Raw genomic sequence first — 17,893 nt, 5'->3', positions numbered from 1 at the left:
AATAACAAACAAAACGATGGTGATAAGGGTAGCTGATGAAGAAAACAGGCAGCAAGATCCTATCTACCAAGACATATAAGATTCATTAGTATTTTATACTGCCTGAAAATGTCGTCAAATCCATAACCATGAAACAACATTTTAAGATTAAAAGGTAGGATAATGAAACACAAGAACATCGATTACAATCCAAGCAAGGAAGCCACAAACATACTGTCTGTATGTATAATCACAAAGTCTACACACAGAAGAAGAAGAAGGAGAAGATCGACTCACATGCAGCAGCGTCAGCCACCACCCCCAAGATCATACCGAATCTATTTTCATATTTTTATTTAAGCACTAGTAAAGCCAGAATTGAATTCAAGACAAGTAAACAACATCACCTTAGCGCCCTCTTTCGAAGCCAATTCTTGATCTACCCGATCCCTCGAACCCATCTCGCATCGATCCAGCACTGGCCTTCAATGTACCTCCACTCCCCACCTTGTCCATTGCTTTCTTACCGGTCTTAACCTCCGTCAAGAACTGATCCAAACCGAACGGATCCTCTTCAGCTGGTTGGTCTTTCTCAAATTCCATCGGCCTGTCCCTCGGCCCCGTCCTCTCAGATGTACCTGCAAATTGTTTGTCAGCCTTAAAGCGATCCGTTTTCATCAGCTTCTCCATCTGCTCGTCAGCACCGCCGTACATCTCATCATCCGCATCCTTTTTGGGCCTGTACAGAGTACTTAAAGTGGGCTGAGAATTGAACAACCCCTTGTCATAGATGTTGTAAGCGTCGTCCGTAGCGAAACCGGAATCCATCCCTTTCTCTTGGTTGAACAGCCTCTGATCATACATAACTTCACCCCCTCTCGCCCCGGTCGATGCCATTCCAAGTGCGACTTTCTCACTGATATCACGATCTCTGTCGCGGGTAATCTTGCTCTTCTTCCCCATTGCAGCATCTTTTGCCTCGAGTCTCCTTTCCCTCTCTCTCTCCTTGCGACGCTCCTCACGAATCTTTTCCCTCTGCAGCCTCTCCTCTCTCTCTTCTTTCGATTCCTTTGGATGAACATCCCTCGGGCGCTCGTAGTTCATGCGCATATCGGAATCATCCATGCCACCACCCCTTTCGGAAGGAGGCACTGTCACGGCAGTAGCTGTAGCCACACCGGTTCTCTCTTTTCTTGCCTGGCGAGCAAGCTCCCGGAGTTCCATCTCTTTCTTCTCCTTTTCTTTCATCATCATCTCCTTCTGAACCTTTGATCTCACTGCAACTGCCTCCCTAGCTTTCTGTTCTGCCACATACAGAGCCTCTGATAGCTTGGCAAAATTGTCATTGATCTGAACCTCCTGCAGACCCCGACCATCAGCAGCCAGGCGCTTGTCGAGTGGGATTGTGTATCCTTTAGGGTTCTTCCAATTGGAAATACAAGGTGGGATCTTCCAGTCCTGCTGGTCCTTGACTGTCACAGGCCGAGGCGGAGAATGCATAACTGGCACAGGTGGAGAACCCGAAGCCTTGGGTACCCTCTTGTGCTTAAACTTGGGAGGCTCCATAGGATCCACAGGCATCTCGACCATGCGAATGATCCTCTCTTTAGCCCCTGAATTAAAGGCTGCAGACTGCTGAGAAGGTTTGTACTTGATGAACTTCGAGTCTGAAGACTGTTTTGGAACATTTTTCGGCTGTGCAGCACTCAACCTGACATTCACAATCTTCTCAAGAGCAGATCGGGTTTCTTGGGTGGTCTCATCAATCTCTTTCTGCTTCTCATCCACATCCATATCATCTTCCTTCTCAGCATCCTTTGCAAATATTGGAACAAGATCGGTATGCTGAGAATACACGATCTTCTTAGAATTCTCATTCTGCCTCACAACTGCATCGTATCTCAAGTTCCCCTGCTCGTCCACAGTGAGGGGCAGAGTCTTCCCACCTGGCTTCTGCTTGGTGCTTCGGCCCATGCCAAGTGGATACTGAGCATAGTGAATCTCCGGGAATGCACCTCCATCCCCAAAATCTTCAGGCTTAGAGGGCTTAAATCCTGCCCTTTTCAAATAAGGAGGCACAGGTTTGGCCTTGGAGATGGGAGCTTCGGATTCCTCGGATTCAGATAATGAGTACCTACTTTTGAACCATGGATCATTTGAATGATCATAGTTAGAGGTCACAGATGATTTCGCCTTTGGGAGAATATCTGTCAACGCCACCATCTTCAAATTCTGGTGTCAACACGCCGAGACGTTATAACCCTAAAAATGAATTAATCCAATAAAATTATCAAAGAAATCCAAACAACTAAAAAGAATTATATCACGACAATATTGGAAAGAAGATGACACCTAGAAATCTAGCAAACAGCATACGGGATGGAATACAAGAACCAAAGCATATAAGAAACTATCTATGGGAGAATCAATAGCAGTTTCTCATAACGTTGATTTGAAACCATAAATTCAACGATTAATTCAAAAAATAAAAATAAAAAATCTAAATATTAGCGCCACATGAAACCCTAACCGAGATCTAAAATAATTGCTCGTCTACAGCGCGAAACGTATGCTCAGATGAAACGAATTGCAGCACGAGGAGGATACACGCAGATCTACGCATACAAGAATAAAGTTTGGGGGTTGCAGAAAGACCTGAAAGCGGAACTCGACGGTAGAAGCTTATCGGCCTTATGCCCTGGATGAAGGCGGCGCCTGATTACAAAAAGGACGAAAAATAAAGACCAGATAGAAATAGCATCGTATATACACTTGCCCATTCGGTATCGAACCGTCGGTTCGAACCGCCGGTTCGACGGCTTATGAACCGGTGATTACGGTTCGAACCGAAACCGGACACAAACCGAACCGAAACCGTCGTTTCGACGGTTCGGTTTGGAATTTTCTCAAACCGCAAACCTCCGGTTCAAACCGTAAACCGGCGGTTTAGCTTCTTTTTTTATTTTCTTTTTTTTAATCTCTCACCATGGCAGGGCAGGTAGGCGCACAGAAGAAAAAGAAGAGGAAAGGAGTAGAAGGACCGAGGTTGCAAGAAAAAAGGAAAGAAATGGGAAGACCTAAGGAAAAAGGAAGGAAGAGGGAGAACCTGGGGGCTCACTGGCTCAGGCGCGGCTGCGGATCTGCGGCCTCCGTACAGCGTGGATATGATGCCTGATTAGATATTATCGTTAAATTGTGTGTATTTTATTATAATATCATTATATTTATAATTAAAATTTAAAATATAATAATAATAATATTAATACATATAAATAATTATTAATAATATTGAAAAATAATAATACTATTAATATTTTATATTTATATTTTATATTTTATAATTATATATAATTTAAATTATTTTATTATCTATTAGTACAATATTTTTATAATTTAATTATTTATTATATTTATTATTTTAATTATTTTTATATTGTAAAAATTTAATTAATTATTTATATATATAATTTTTATATAATAAATAAATAATAAATATATCTAAGAGCACATACAGTGGCTTTATTAATTTAAATGTTTTTTTTTACACATTAATTTTACGTGTCAAACGACGGAAGTAGGCAAATGTAGGAGGGGGAAAAATAAATGTACAGTGGCTCTAACAAATTTATGTAAAGAGAAAGTGAAAGAGAAAAAGAAGACTTTGGCTTGGCTTCTTCTGCACCAAGGTGGTGTCGATTTTACATCAACTTATGTAAATCAAATTTAAGGTCACTGCGTATCACTAATTTCGATTAAGGAAAGTAAAGCCGTCCAAATGTAACGAGAAGTCTTCGATAACAGAGTCACTGTTAGTGCTTAAATAAAATTAAAATGAAAATTAATTATTTTTAAATAAAATTCAAATTTTTAGAAAAATAGAAAATAAAAAAAATATATCAAAAATGAATATATAAACCGGCGGTTCAAACCGTAATCGGCGGTTTATAAACCGTAATCAAAACCGTCAAATCGTAATCGAAACCGTCATTCGGAAAGTTCGGTTTCGGTTTGATATTTTGACAAACCGTAACCGACGTTTTGTAATCGTAACCAGCAGTTTGAACGTTTGAGCAAGTCTAATCGTATAAATATATAGACAGAGTCTCAGAGACTTGCCTTAAATTATTGGATAATAATGAGGGAAAAAATTATTTTTAGTCCCAATAAAACTAAAATTTATTAATTTTGGTCCCAATATATAAATATTATCATTTTTTATCTCAATATAACCAAAACTCATCATTTTTTTGTCCTGTATAACCAAAATTCATCATTTTTTGTTTCAATATAAAAATTTTATCAATTTTAGTCTCAATATAATTAAATATTATCTTTTTTGGTCCCACCGTCAACAAACCGACGGAAAATATTGATGTGAAAAGAAATCAAACCTTATATTTATATTCGAAGAAATTGCACAATCTTGCAAGTCAACATCAGCATTTTCCGTCGGTTTGTTGACGATGAGACCAAAAAAGATAAAACTTGATTATATTGGAAAAAAAAATGATAAGTTTTGGTTATTGAGACTAAAATTGATAAAAAATTTATATTGAAATAAAAAATGATGAGTTTTAGTTATATTTGGACAAAAAATGATGAGTTTCGATTATATTGAAACTAAAATTAATAAATTTTTTATATTGGGACAATTGATGAATTTTAGTTATATTGGTACCAAAAATCATTGTTTTTTTTCCCTGCTAATAATAATGATAATAATATTAGGACTTGCTCTGAAGGATGCCTGTTCGAACAATTGGCTTGACGTTCGAACCGGCGGTTCAGACATATTTATACTCTCTTATTATTGTCACAGTCCTACTATCCCACTATCATTACCTTTTTCCTTAATACCTTTGTGTTTGTTTTTGAATTTAGATTTTGAATTCCAGGATAGTAAAAATTTTAAATTATAATATTTGTTATGTGTAAAATGAATTTTTAATATAATATAAAAATAAATAATAAATATTTGATTTGATATTTTTTAAAAAAATTGATAAATAATGGAAATTTGAAAAAAAAAAAGAAAAAAGAATTTACATTGCATTAGGAATTACGAATTAGAAAAAATGACAAATTATCTGGGACAGAAGAACAGCAGGAAAAGAGTGAGGGAAAAAAAAAAAAAAAAAAAGTAATAAGGGGAGAATAGGAGAAGATGAAGTATGGGAAGAAGTGGCGCACTGTAGTGCAGCGTTTTTATAGGGTAAAATAAGTTTGTTCTTTTATCAAATTTTATTAATTTTTCTTTTAAAAATAAAATTATATAGTATTATATTAAATATTTACTTTTTATTTTTATATTATAGTAAAAATATCAAATTAATATCTATTTATATTGTATTATATAACTATTTAAATTAAAAATTATTATTATTTAAACCTGAGACACAAATTCTAAATCTCCAAACAAACTCATATTTTTATAAAACATAATAATAGTATATTATTAAAAAGAAAATTAGTAGAAATATAAGAATATAATGCTCCCTAAATGTCTGTCTTCTAAGGATCACATTTGTTTTTGAGTCATTGTAGTTAACATTAAATATATTTTTATATTTATATAATTTTTTTTTGTGTACAAATATCATTTTATTAATATTTTAATATATATTTTTGCAACTCACACAAAAAGTAAACGAAACTTTAGAGTCCGACGAAGTATATACTCTATCCCCGACAGATGATTCTTTTAACTTTTTTATCCGTTCCACAAAATTGACTCTTTCTGTAATTTTATCACTTTAAAGTCATTTAACATATATAAATATATTTAATTAAATTTTTATTTATTCTTTAAAACTTTCAATATTTTTATAAAACTAATTATAGGAATATAAATAAATAAATATTTTTTATTATATAAAATTTTATTTTCTACAAAATTATATTCATATTATATATATATATTATTAAAATATAATGATAAAAATATTTAAAATATATATTTTAGAATTTTTAATCATTAAATAATAAATATTTACTATTTAAATAACTAATTTATATCTTTCTTGTCCAAACAAATAGTTTTATCTTTCTTGTATTTGAATTCTGCATTGGGTGATCTATATTGTGTTAATTCAATTATTCTTTCACCAAAGTAAACCGGCCTTCTTTACACGATTGCATAAAATGACGTAGTTTTAAGGATTCATGTGTGGTTTAACTAAAATTCACTGACCTTAATCCAAATACTTACAAGATTTCAAGGAGTATTACTACAAGAGGTCAAGGAGTATTACTACAAGAAAGCAGACAGTTGCAATAACCCATTCAGATATGTACTTCTATTTCTATTGCATCGAATTCTCCAAAAGAGAAATTGGAAGACTTAGACTGCAATAAAAAGTTGGAAAAGTTAAAAGTTTTGCAGACAAACTATGCCGACAAAAGAATAATGGGTTCTAGCTGTATTTACCAACACATCCTAAGAGGCCAATACCTAAGTGACTTTGAACTAAACCAAAACCCATATTTGATCAGCAATCCATACTGTAAGTCGCAAGATTTGATCCAATGTTGCAATAATGTTAAAAAACTAGAGAGATTTCAAGACAAGCGTACCTTCATTAAATTCTCAATGGTAAGCCTGTTATTTACAACAAGAAGCACCGCGATGTAAAGATAGAACAAACCTGCATGGCTCTGTAAATAGAAAGCAATTAGTTTTGAACATCACATGGAACATAATATAACACAAACATGGAATTCAAGATAGTTTCATACAGATTGCTCTATCTACTATCTAGCCTGACACATCCAGCTCCAGGTAAATCTCTGAAAATGGAAAACAATTTAGTAATTAAATCATATTGGTCTTGATAACTTACAAAGACAAGAGTTCAATTACACAAGATTATAAAACACTGTGGGTGTGCTCATTTTGTCCAGACCCGAGAATACTATATGGCCAAACCACATTGTCATTTATTCTTGTAAAGAGAAGAAAATTCATGTCAGCAAGACCAACTTAAAGAGGGTATATATACATACATCCATCTATTTTTTGGTATATCTATATATCTATCCTTCACTGATCCTTTGTTAAAAATCATGTAGACAGAGTGATAGACTAACCGACCTTCAATCAGAATCTGATGTTTCTTCGAATGCTGGTTTCAACTTTGCTACCATATTTGACAGCGTCTCTACCATATCTTCTACATCCTCATCTCCAAATCCCCAACTTTTCAGTAACTCTGCCCCAAGTGCTCCTCGTCCAATGCCAAACTTGCCAAGGCTTCCCAGTCTATTCTCCAGAAACGGCAAAAAACCATTGCTGGAACGTAGTTTTGCTGCCATGGGGATCGAGTGGACTTCAAGTGACCCCCTTGATGGAGAGTCGGAAATGGGGGCATCCAAGAGCTCACCATTTTGGCCAACATGGTTCCCAAATATTGAAGGGAAAGGCAATGGTATTGGAAGAGGACACCGAGCAAGAGATAGATGGGAGAATTTGGGCCTTTCTTCTGCACTTAAATAAGCAGCTTGGACAGCTTCCTGAACTTGGGAAACTAAGGCTCTTTTGCTTCCTGATTTCAGATACAAACAAAAGAATTAGAGTTAAGATCATATGAAATTAATATTTCTCACAAACAGCATTCTACATGTTAATGGCCATTTCTCTGCTAAAGGTATCCAGCACTATCAATTTTCTTTTATACAATGCAAGATTTTGCAAAACCTTGAATTAAAGGCATAGATATGGATTCCTATGTATCAATGCTTCTATCCTTTTTGCTTCTCAGGAAGAAATTCAGGATATCACAAAAAAATATCCCAAAGAACATTCTCAAAACAATGTTAACTAGAAAGACTTTTCATTTTTCAACTTGTGCATATAGAGGTATTCAGGATATAGCAGAATCTAGAGAATAATTGCTTAAGAACATTCAAGTTTACAGGCTCAGAGGGAACTTAACCTGATCCACAGACCCCATGGATGATCATAGATTCCAAAGCATGCATGTCTTCAACATCGGATATTTCAGGACTAATTGGCTGCAACTGCTTTAATAAAGATTGTTGGACCTGGACAGCTGTTTCAAGTGATATAAAAATTTCAGCGATGGCTGATTCCTGATAATGGGGCAGTAAAATTTAAACTATATAGAACCTGTCAAAGCTGGAGCCGGCATTGCAACATCCAGTGTAACAACCATGTTCTGCCGATCCCGGCCTGCTAACATTTGGACGAGGTCATTGACACTCAAAGCACCACATGTGTGGCTCAACTGTGCACTAGGCCCCAGTGTATCCATTCTGAAAGGGAGACTGACAGAGTGTATCGCAGATGCATAAACTGCACTGGTGTGATAAGGTTTTTTATCTTCCAAATGGAGGTGCTTTGACATCTTACCTTTAAATAGACAAATAGAAGTTATCTAAATGCCGTGGCTACAAGCACATGCCAAGTGCAACGTACCGGTTACATGTAAAAACAAAAGAGAAGTGGAAACCACTCAAGCACACCAAAATACAAGGGAGAGGTTAATCTGAATTGTTAAAAAGACATTCATGTTTAATTACTGCAATGTCGCTTACCAATTAAACTTAACTCCATGTGATAACAAAAATATGCACAAACTTATTCACTAAATAGGGGTGAAAATTAACCACACTAAATGAAAATTGTGGTTGATTTATATACTATGTATATAACAGAACATCCCAAAAGCTTATTGGATATACAACTTAAGCCAGCAACATATAACTTAGCATTTAACATTCATATCAAGCATTTGACATGCAATGTTAAGTATTCAACATTTTTTTAAAATTTTACAACTAATACTTAGCATTTAACATCCATAGCAAGCATTCAACATGCAATGTTAAGTATTAACCATTTTTTAAAATTTTAATAAGCATCTTCAAACAAAATTTCTAATCTCCTTAAGCAAAGAGATACATAATATTTTAAAGAAGTGGGCAATATTAGCCAGGATTAATAAGCATGAAGCCATGAACTTAAGTTTGAAGTGACCCTTCAACTAATCAAAACTACAACAAGCATATGTTTGTTTAAATGTTGCAATTGAAATACTATAAAAGGTCAGTATTATTAGAATTTCCAACTTCAACTGTTATTGCAACTCTAAAAGAAAGTAGATGATCAATTGTCACTATAAACAAGCAGTTCTCTTAATATAAATTAAAGAGTCCCTTACGGCTATGAGATTTAATTTGAGAGTTGGGAGAGTTAATAGTCGGCATCATCAGCTTTTCAGTTCCATACAATTATCAATTGTTGTATTGTGGTATCTATTAGGTCTCACAGAGAAACAACCAGAAAACTAATAATACTTTTCAGTTCCATATAATTATCAATTGTTGTATTGTGGTATCTATTAGGTCTCATAGAGAAACAACCAGAAAACTAATAAAGAAGTGTCTTTCGTATGATCAAGATTCTTACTCATACTTGGCGATGGCAGACCAATCGGAACAATCATTTTACAGAATGATGACAACTTGGCGAATGAAACTGCATCATGAAGTTTACGGGATATTGCCATTTTGCGGTTTTGGGAACCTAGGCAAGTGTCAGGAGCATGAACAGAGTACAATAGGACTGGAATGTTTGGGTACTCATCAGAAATATTCTCTAGAAACTCCGCTGCTAAACCAGAGAAGCCCCCAAAATCATCAACAATGAATTGAATTCCCTGTTCAAGGAAATCAGTATTGAAATTCAAACACAAAAAAATAAGGTGAATATTAGTATAATGGATACTAAATAATTGGATGCTCTACAACATTATGCTTTGTATGATAGTAATTCAAAATATTAATTCCACGTAAATGTTTTCTTAAAAGGAAAACTTCTAATGCATCTTTGTGCCAAAGTGAACTGAAGTGATAAAAAGGTTTTCGAAGAGAACCCTGAAGCTTTCAATAGTTTAGACAATTGCAAGTCTTTTATATTCAGCGGCAGGCAGACCAATGCCCCAATTCCATCATTTACAAGTTGCACCGGTAAAACCAAAAGCTCTTAGTTATCATGCATGTACAGTACCTGAGGATGGTCACTTTCTTCAATGAAAAAGCGAAGTCTCTCATTAATTTCTTCTGTGTGTACACCTGAAAATGCCTCTTTTCCAATTCCATAATTTTTAAATTCTTTGAGGTCCATCCACATCCCACTCAATTCATACAAACTCTGAGGGTGATAATGAACTTTTGAGAAATCTGTCCAATACTGAACTTCATTTTCGAGACTTTCGACAATGTCCTTATCAGGAATTTCAGTATGGAAAGCATTGTCACTGCTGTCACAACCTCCTGAGCTACCCAAGTTTTCATTTTCTTCCAAGTGCAAACTTTGCAAGAACAAATTCTTCTTTATAGGCTGAGATGTTTGAATTGTTACAGGACCTGTCCTACAAATTTTTCTGAATATTCTTAGTTCAGGCAGTGAATGCAAAAACCAGGATGCAATTTGCAATATATGAAGAACAAAGCAAGAAATAAGAGCTTCCAAAAATGCAGCTAAGGCTTAAATTCACCATTTTTAAGGAGCACAAAAATTAAAATGGAAATAAACCTCCACTTTCCGAAGGCAGTGATAACAACTATGAGTGTTAGCATTTCCATTCTTTAAAAACATTATAAAATGGACCAAGTTCAAGGTCTGAGGTAATATAGCATTTCAGGCATTTGAACCATAATATGGATAGAGCTTCCAACATCTAAAGGCAGTATCAAGAGTCGCTAGTCTTTCAGATAAGATAAAGTCAAGACCAAAGACACAGATCTTTTGTGCATATAACAGTGTAAAAAAAAAAAACAGAGAAGTACAACATATCGAGAATTTAGATCCATTTCTGAGGGAAGAAGAGGAAAGGATGTGTAGGGAAAAGGATGTAACCATAATGCTTTTCAGTTAAGTCCCTCACCCAATTTAACAACAACCGAAAGAAATAAATATCTTTTAAATAAGATCATGTGATATAAAGTAGTACTCAGATTTCAATGTAGCAAGTAGCATAAAATTGAAAGAGATGCATCACAGAAGCAGTGAAAAAACAAACAAACAAATCTAGAGATGAGAGCCTCATTACACACAGAGCTACACTTGCATCCACTTACAGCAAAATTCAAAAGTATATTTCATACAATATGAAAGAAGAATTAACATCACACCATGTAATATTATCCGTTGACGTTTCTGGGGCTTCATTGTACAAAGATCCCCGCGAACCCACTGATCCTAGGGATCCTGTTGAAAGACACGCAGCAGCAGCAGCCTATTAGAAGCGAATAGCCCATTTATGCATTTTCAACTAAACTATGAACAAAAATGTAACCTGTACAAGATTGCTCGAAATGCTTTTCAAATGAGAACTAAGACAATGATGTTCTTAAAGCAGTCAGCAGATCTCTTTTGTCATTAACTATAACATGACTCAGCAAATTACAATGACATTTCCTCTCCCTGAAACCAAAAGTTCTACCTAAAGTACCAATTTTGAGGGTATCATACACAGCTACAAACATGGATGCATAAAATACATTGTGGAGACATATGCATAGGCAGGTTTATATGCATGCAAGCATGTGAACATATACATAGACACATACAGCACCAAGGTTTAGAAAACCTAAAAGGATAAAAAAAGAATTATCAAATATTTTTAACAAAAGATAACGAATCAACAGCAATTTCAAGATTTTCTTGAGTAAAGCAAGAAAGATACCCAAACACAACTTTGGAAGTCAAATTTTGAGACAAAGAATTTGAACAGTTAATATTCAATTTAAAACTAAAAATTGCTATATATTACTATGAAAGCTGAGGTATGCGTAAAAAAGCTGAGCAGCTAGCTCTGCAATTAAAATAACATATTGCAAATTAACTTTTATATTAGCATTTCTTTTTGTTTCGTCTCCTTCTGATATAAAGTTATAAATCTCAGATATAGCCTCTGAACTTAAAAATATGCTTTTCATTAACAGTTCCAATCATTTTCACACTCTGGTGCTCAATGACCAAATCTGATCAGTCATTTTTTTTTCCTAAAGGAGTTACTCTTAGAAATTACCAATTAAACATATTGATTTATTTTATTTTTCTGGTAGTAGGACTACACTAATAAAAAAAAAATCTTGAATCCCAAGACGGAAAATGGTGGAAAAATACTTCCAGAGCAGGCAAAATATTTTCTAGGCAACTCCATATCCTTACGCACCCACATAAGTTAATAATACAATTGTTTCAATTTGGTAGTGAAAACAAAGAAATGGAGAAGAAAAAATCAGCAGCAGGAGTTCTGATTGAAAACACAACATCATGAACTCGAAACTCAGCTTCAATAACCTACAAGCTCATCTCCTCATATTAGCAAAAACTCAGAAGTTGATGTATCTACGTATGTATATATAGAAGCAGGTTGGATTATAAGATACAACGTGAGGCTATATAAAGTGATTCATAAAATATAATGTACCTTGAAGATCTACCGAAACCATACGCGGCGTGTATGTAGGAATGCCCTGGAATTAATAGGGCATAGAGCACAAGAAGAAGTCGTCATCCTCATCTTTGAACTAAAAACCACCACTTAATTCATTCAAGCTAAATGCAGAAATAACATAAAAGGAAGAAATTTATGCCTTCAGCCAAAAGATTGACCTGACCTGACCTGCTGAGTTTCACCAGTACGATAAAGGACATCCATGCGGCCAGGCTGGCCAGAGACCAACAGACCAGAGCTATTAAGTTTCCTGCTACAGTCTCACAAGATAATAGGATCGACAGCCTGTCGGTTCAAATCAAAGAGCTTGCCAAGCTCGTAAAGTAGGACCCCGGTAATAAAGGAAAACATGTAGTAAGCGAGGCCGTGGCCATAGAGGAGTGCGCCTATGTTGACCAATCTAGCCTGCAGGTCGCTGAGGGCTCTACTAAGCAACCTCAGAACCTATCGGAGGTCTTTTACATAGCGAATAGAAATACTCTTCAGTTCCAACAGTTTCAGAAGGGGCAACCCCAAAGGCCTACTGGACCACGTGCTCAACAACAATTTCAATAGCCGCCACCGTTCGCTGCGCAACAATATTATCTGGGGTAATTCTACCCACAACAACAATACTTTCATACCCCCCATTTTCCGCATTTTCCGCAGCAGGCACTTGTTTTCGCTCCACTTCTCAGGCACCTGTTTTCGCTCCACTTCTCACAGTGGCACGGCATCCGTGAGTCTGGAGGAACTTTGGAGAAATACCATACGAGCGAATCAGGAGTTCCAACACAATACATCTCCTCGATCAAGATGCTGGAGATTCAAGTCGGGCAGATAGCCGAAGCTATGAAGCTGAAGCAGAAAGGAACGTTGTCTGGGATAGTTGAGACTATCCTGAACCAAGTAAATCGCCACCATTGCCAGCTAGAGGTACTAGCTTCTCTTCTACCTTTATTTTTGTAAATTTACCTTTGCAGGATGAAAACATCCAAATCCCAAAGAAGAAGGTCCATCCCAACCACGAGCGACACCAGTCATTCGGGTACTTGAACAGCCAGAAAAACCCCACGCTCAAGCGATAGCCAGGGCTCCTTTTCCAGCCAGGCTTGGGAAGAAGGAAAATGACTACAACTTAAAATGACTTCATTGTCTTGTTCAGCAGTCATACCACAACTTAAAATGACTACTGTAAAGAGAAGAAAGGGCATAGCGGCCAGGCTGTACTTTGATTGCTATCGAATCAATATGTGATCTGGGCAAGCATGGTGAAAGATCTCGGCTAACAAAATCGTATTTATGGCAGACGGCAGTAATTAAATTGCCCACCTGTGTTACAATGTCATATATTTGGACTCCTAGCTGCAGTAAGAAAAGAAGTTGTGTTAAAACAATGCAAGAGCAAACCCATAAAAATGAATCAGATTAAAGTTGCATCAATCACATTACATGGAATTCACAAAGACAACTTATCCTGATCTTTTCAAACAGTTGATTCTACTAAATGAATTTTGAACAAAAAGTTACAAATCCAAAATTTGAATATCTATATCTATATATATATAAATATATAATGCTATAGCAATACTACCAACTTATGTATACATGCATAAGTACACTTATAGGAGGTGTTTACTGAAAAGGATAATTTGTATTAGTGAAAAATTACATAAAAGTATTCTTTACAATACCATGCATAACTATTTAGCATTGCTAACAAAAGCGAAATTATCCCATCGAAACTAGCATCCAAACAAATTGAAAGATCTGAGATTGAAATGGCTAAGAAGTTGTTCTTGTAAACAAATACATAGTGGAGTTCATAGAAAAGTAATTCCCTCAACAATTGTTTCTTAAGATACAACTTCTCAAGGTGAAGCTAGAGGCAAAAACAATACTATCACAAATTCTCAAAGAAGGCGTGCAGAACTCTTTAATCCCCAGAATTCAACATTAACAATAAGCACACAGATAGCTTAAAGATTTACATTGACCTAACAGATAGAATCTCCTGGTTTCCTGCATTAAATGTGTAATGGAATCCAATTCTATGCAAAACTGTAACCCGGAGATTGATCCGTAAAACACACAAATATATGTAAATATAGAAACAAAATCATTCCCTATCACAATACATAGGACTCAGTAGTATTTTCTTGTATCAATTGAATAGCAATTCTTTTTACATCACATCTTTTCGTAGTTATAATCTAACAAATGAAAACAGGTCACCCTGACCGTTTATCAAGTCCATGCGCAGAAACCAAACATCATCAATTACCGGCAAGAGAAATCACATCAGAAAAGCAAATGAAACCGCATCAACTCCAGAAAAAAATCAAGAAAAACAAGCAGATCTCATGAAACAACATTCGAATGAACAAAATCCATGGATTAATAGATTGCTAATACGATTATCTTGACCCCAAGCTCTGTTCAAACAGGCACTCAGTGGTCATATCCATTTCCTCTTCACTCACATAAATCAGTGTGGAATCTAGCCATTAATAAAGTGTGCAGAAATATAAGAACATGACTTGTAGAACTCATACTGCTTCAAACAATAAAAATCTAAAATGCAAGGCGAAGACAGCAAGAAAGTGGTTTGCATTAAATAATGCAGTGATTGAATGCTGTTCTTAAAGAGGTAAGAAAACAATGGAAAAAAACATAAGAACTAGAAGTTCAAATTCAGAAAGTGGAGTCATAGTAGACAACAGCATAAAAATAGTTCCCAATCTCCCAGATCAATATAATTACAAAGGCATATAGTCAAGATTGCACACAATGTTTTGCTACTTCCTAAAAATTTATATGTTGGAAGTCTTATGCAAGGATGTTGCCATCAATGAGCTAACGAAGAACTTATTTGATAGTTGAAACAAGTGTAAGGGAAAGATTCATTTGGTACATAGAAATTTAAATCCGGGCAATACAACGACATATGTATACAAAATGTTGCCAGTAACAACACATGATGGGGTTAATAAGGTTACACTCAGACAGATTGGGGCTTTTCCACAGAGTAAGTATCTTGAGTAACAATAGAAGTAGAAGTGACCGGAATATTCAAGAAGCAAAGTCATTTTGCTTTTGAACAATATATAATATATGTCAATGAATTTCTATACACTGGTTTACAGGATTCAATCAATTGTCTTGATTGTATCATCGAAAATAGGAATCTATGTTATCAGAGGATTGTGCAACTAACTCTACTCAATCAACTTCTTCCATAAATCGTAATTGAACCACGTAGACATCGGCAGTTTTGTGATTGTCAACAAACATGTAGAATTATCATCAATACTATGCATTAAAGCTCAACAAGAGCCGAGGAATTGTAACTTTGCTGGAGTACCAAATGCAATCAGTAATATAACAGGTTAGGAAGTATGCTATGCACTCTAAATCTAAAAATTAATAGAAAGGCTTCTTGTGAGTACCTGAAGAACGATTAGCACTGATCATATTACTCTCCAAGCTCTTGGCAGCGTCAATCATCCCTTTTGCCTGAAAAGCTTGGATCATTGTGGCAAATGTTATATTATCTGGCTTACACCCACATCCTTCCATTGCTATGAATAACTCCTGCATCCTTTCTATATCTCCAGCAACCCCGAATGCATTGATGATACAGTTGAAAAACACTGTATCAAGCACCACATCAGAACTCTCTATTTGCCTTAGAATGGCATCAACTTCTTCCAACCGTCCTGCTTTACTATAAGCACAGACAAGTGAACTGTAAGTAATAGTGTTTGGTTTCAACCCACGATGCTTCATTTGCAGAAACATCTCATTCATCTTTTCAATATCTCCAGCCTTCCCAAATATCTCGATCACAATGTTATATGTAACAATCGTAGGAGAGAAAAATCTCCTCTCCATAAACTCCATCACTAATCCCATCTTTTGGTACAATCCAGAATTCCCATATGATTTAATCAAAATGTTGTATGTCATAATATCAGGCTCTAAGCCCATCAGCTGAAACTCATCGAACCACTTCTCCATTTCCTCAATCTTCCCACATCCACCATAAGCCCCAATAACAGAATTAAAAGTAAAAATATCTGGACAGCATTCACCACTCTGAATCATCTCTGTCAAAGAGTTGTCCATCTGTTCAAAACGTTTAGCCTTTCCATATCCATGGATAAGTGTGTTGTAAGTCACGGTGTTACATTTAACTCCAAAACATGACATTTCCTCTAAAATAACCTTGATCATTTCAAACCGATATTGTTTAACACAACATTTGATAAGAATGGAGTATGTGAATGCATCAGGTTTGCAATCGCCAGTGGACTTCATATTCTCAATAATACTAAATGCCTCATCAAAAAGGCCATTCAGAGCAAAAGCACCCACGAGTGCAGTGTACACATCAACTGTTGGTCGGAGGCCATCAGATAGCATGGTCTCGAAAAGCAAACTAGCCTGATTTGGTTGCTTGCACTCTCCGAGCATTACTAAAAGCTTTGTATATGTCTGAGACCTCGGCACATACCACTGTTGCTGACGCAGAAGATAAAATATCTACATACACAAGAAAGTGAAATTTATTTGTAACAAAACAGGAAACATTCTGTGCTACTCCACATTAGACAAAATTTATATGTGAAAAGAGCCCTCTTGCCTCTAGATTAAGAAATGATATCTCCATACCAATGTGCAATACTGAAAGTTAGTATCTAACGCCAGGCAAAAATCAATTTAATAGTAAAAATCACTGAATAAATACCCAAAAAAAAAGAAAATCTCTTAACAATATCTCCCCAAAAAAGCATACAAGTTGCAAGAAATATGCAATGCTTTTGCAAATGCTTGTTGCATTCTATAATTATGCATACTCGTGATAGAATTTCATGTCTAATCCGAAATCATAAGATCTTCAACAAGTAAACTAACTTCCATAACAAATTTACAAGTATTTTCTGGAAATCAAAGCCAAAATGTCGTTGTACTTGCTTGAGCGACTTTGAATTAAGATGCAGCAGAAATTCATTCAAAATGAAATCTGTAGGAAATAATAACAAACCTTAAGAGCAGACTCCCAACGGTTTCTCTTAATTGCATTACTCAGAGCTTCCAGTACAGCCTTAGGCCAGAGATTGTTGTACTTTGAAGAGTTCGCCTTCCTTTCAATCTCTTCAATCGCCGCTTCCGTTCGTAGGATTCTCGAGAGGTCTTTTTTCGTAAACTTGCGAAATTGAATGCTTTTCGGGTTAAAACTGTTGCCGTTGGATTCCGATATTCTATCGGACGATGATTTTGCCGTGAAGGCGGCGGGGCGGAGATCCGCTGAGTTTAGGAGGCGAAAATCCATCGCCGGGAGGCTCTTGTAGATATGAAGTCAAATTAGTAGAGACGGCGGAGTGGAAAAGGAGGAGGAGGGCGAGAAAGAGAGTTAGTTGGTGGCAGTGTCACCGTTGTTAAGAATT

At 35.8% G+C, this 17,893-nt stretch overlaps 3 protein-coding genes across 12 annotated transcripts; all 3 read right to left on the bottom strand.

Moving 5' to 3' along the window:
* Positions 1 to 59: 59 nt before the first annotated feature.
* On the bottom strand, positions 60 to 2,700 carry LOC127259645 (SNW/SKI-interacting protein A). Of its 3 annotated transcripts, none has more exons than XM_051287118.1 (2): positions 2,635 to 2,700; positions 60 to 2,241 (listed from the first exon to the last, which is right to left on the bottom strand). In XM_051287118.1, the coding sequence occupies exon 2, from the start codon at positions 2,200 to 2,202 to the stop codon at positions 388 to 390; it is 1,815 nt and encodes a 604-aa protein (XP_051143075.1). In that variant the 5' UTR covers positions 2,203 to 2,241; positions 2,635 to 2,700; the 3' UTR covers positions 60 to 387. The 3 variants fall into 3 exon arrangements, with proteins under 3 accessions (XP_051143075.1, XP_051143077.1, XP_051143076.1); XM_051287120.1 differs by having other exon boundaries at positions 60 to 2,211; XM_051287119.1 differs by lacking the exon at positions 2,635 to 2,700 and adding an exon at positions 2,510 to 2,625.
* LOC127259646 (uncharacterized) lies at positions 2,659 to 12,767 on the bottom strand. 7 transcript variants are annotated; one of them, XR_007840530.1, is made up of 11 exons: positions 12,633 to 12,767; positions 12,438 to 12,483; positions 11,134 to 11,209; positions 10,007 to 10,370; positions 9,407 to 9,656; positions 8,105 to 8,347; positions 7,911 to 8,027; positions 7,070 to 7,520; positions 6,553 to 6,633; positions 3,086 to 3,150; positions 2,659 to 2,694 (listed from the first exon to the last, which is right to left on the bottom strand). XR_007840530.1 is itself a non-coding variant. In XM_051287121.1 (9 exons), the coding sequence occupies exons 1-8, from the start codon at positions 12,666 to 12,668 to the stop codon at positions 7,072 to 7,074; spliced, it is 1,581 nt and encodes a 526-aa protein (XP_051143078.1). In that variant the 5' UTR covers positions 12,669 to 12,767; the 3' UTR covers positions 6,311 to 6,633; positions 7,070 to 7,071. The 7 variants fall into 7 exon arrangements, 1 of the variants encoding a protein (XP_051143078.1); XR_007840529.1 differs by lacking the exons at positions 2,659 to 2,694; positions 3,086 to 3,150 and adding exons at positions 6,153 to 6,324; positions 6,715 to 6,765; XR_007840528.1 differs by lacking the exons at positions 2,659 to 2,694; positions 3,086 to 3,150 and adding an exon at positions 6,715 to 6,765 and having other exon boundaries at positions 6,311 to 6,633.
* LOC127259647 (pentatricopeptide repeat-containing protein At3g53170-like) lies at positions 11,134 to 17,893 on the bottom strand. 2 transcript variants are annotated; one of them, XM_051287124.1, is made up of 4 exons: positions 17,491 to 17,893; positions 15,893 to 16,988; positions 12,438 to 13,808; positions 11,134 to 11,237 (listed from the first exon to the last, which is right to left on the bottom strand). In XM_051287124.1, the coding sequence occupies exons 1-3, from the start codon at positions 17,776 to 17,778 to the stop codon at positions 13,789 to 13,791; spliced, it is 1,404 nt and encodes a 467-aa protein (XP_051143081.1). In that variant the 5' UTR covers positions 17,779 to 17,893; the 3' UTR covers positions 11,134 to 11,237; positions 12,438 to 13,788. The 2 variants fall into 2 exon arrangements, with proteins under 2 accessions (XP_051143081.1, XP_051143080.1); XM_051287123.1 differs by having other exon boundaries at positions 11,134 to 11,209.

Source organism: Andrographis paniculata, unplaced genomic scaffold, assembly GCF_009805555.1.
Source record: "Andrographis paniculata isolate CXL003 unplaced genomic scaffold, ASM980555v1 Contig60END, whole genome shotgun sequence".
Taxonomy (NCBI): domain Eukaryota; kingdom Viridiplantae; phylum Streptophyta; class Magnoliopsida; order Lamiales; family Acanthaceae; genus Andrographis; species Andrographis paniculata.
Note: the sequence above shows the minus strand (reverse complement) of the source record. Positions and strands in the feature narration are given on the sequence as shown.

Coding starts and splice junctions, on each gene's coding strand:
- LOC127259645 (XM_051287118.1), bottom strand. CDS start 2,202: ATGGTGGCGTTGACAGATATTCTCCCAAAGGCGAAATCATCTGTGACC.
- LOC127259646 (XM_051287121.1), bottom strand. CDS start 12,668: ATGGATGTCCTTTATCGTACTGGTGAAACTCAGCAG. Junction 10,371..11,133: donor TCAACGGATAATATTACATG/GTGTGATGTTAA, acceptor AAAAATTTGTAG/GACAGGTCCTGTAACAATTC. Junction 7,521..7,910: donor CCATGGGGTCTGTGGATCAG/GTTAAGTTCCCT, acceptor ATCTGAAATCAG/GAAGCAAAAGAGCCTTAGTT.
- LOC127259647 (XM_051287124.1), bottom strand. CDS start 17,778: ATGGATTTTCGCCTCCTAAACTCAGCGGATCTCCGCCCCGCCGCCTTC. Junction 16,989..17,490: donor GTTGGGAGTCTGCTCTTAAG/GTTTGTTATTAT, acceptor TTGTGTATGTAG/ATATTTTATCTTCTGCGTCA. Junction 13,809..15,892: donor CAGTGCTAATCGTTCTTCAG/GTACTCACAAGA, acceptor TTCTTACTGCAG/CTAGGAGTCCAAATATATGA.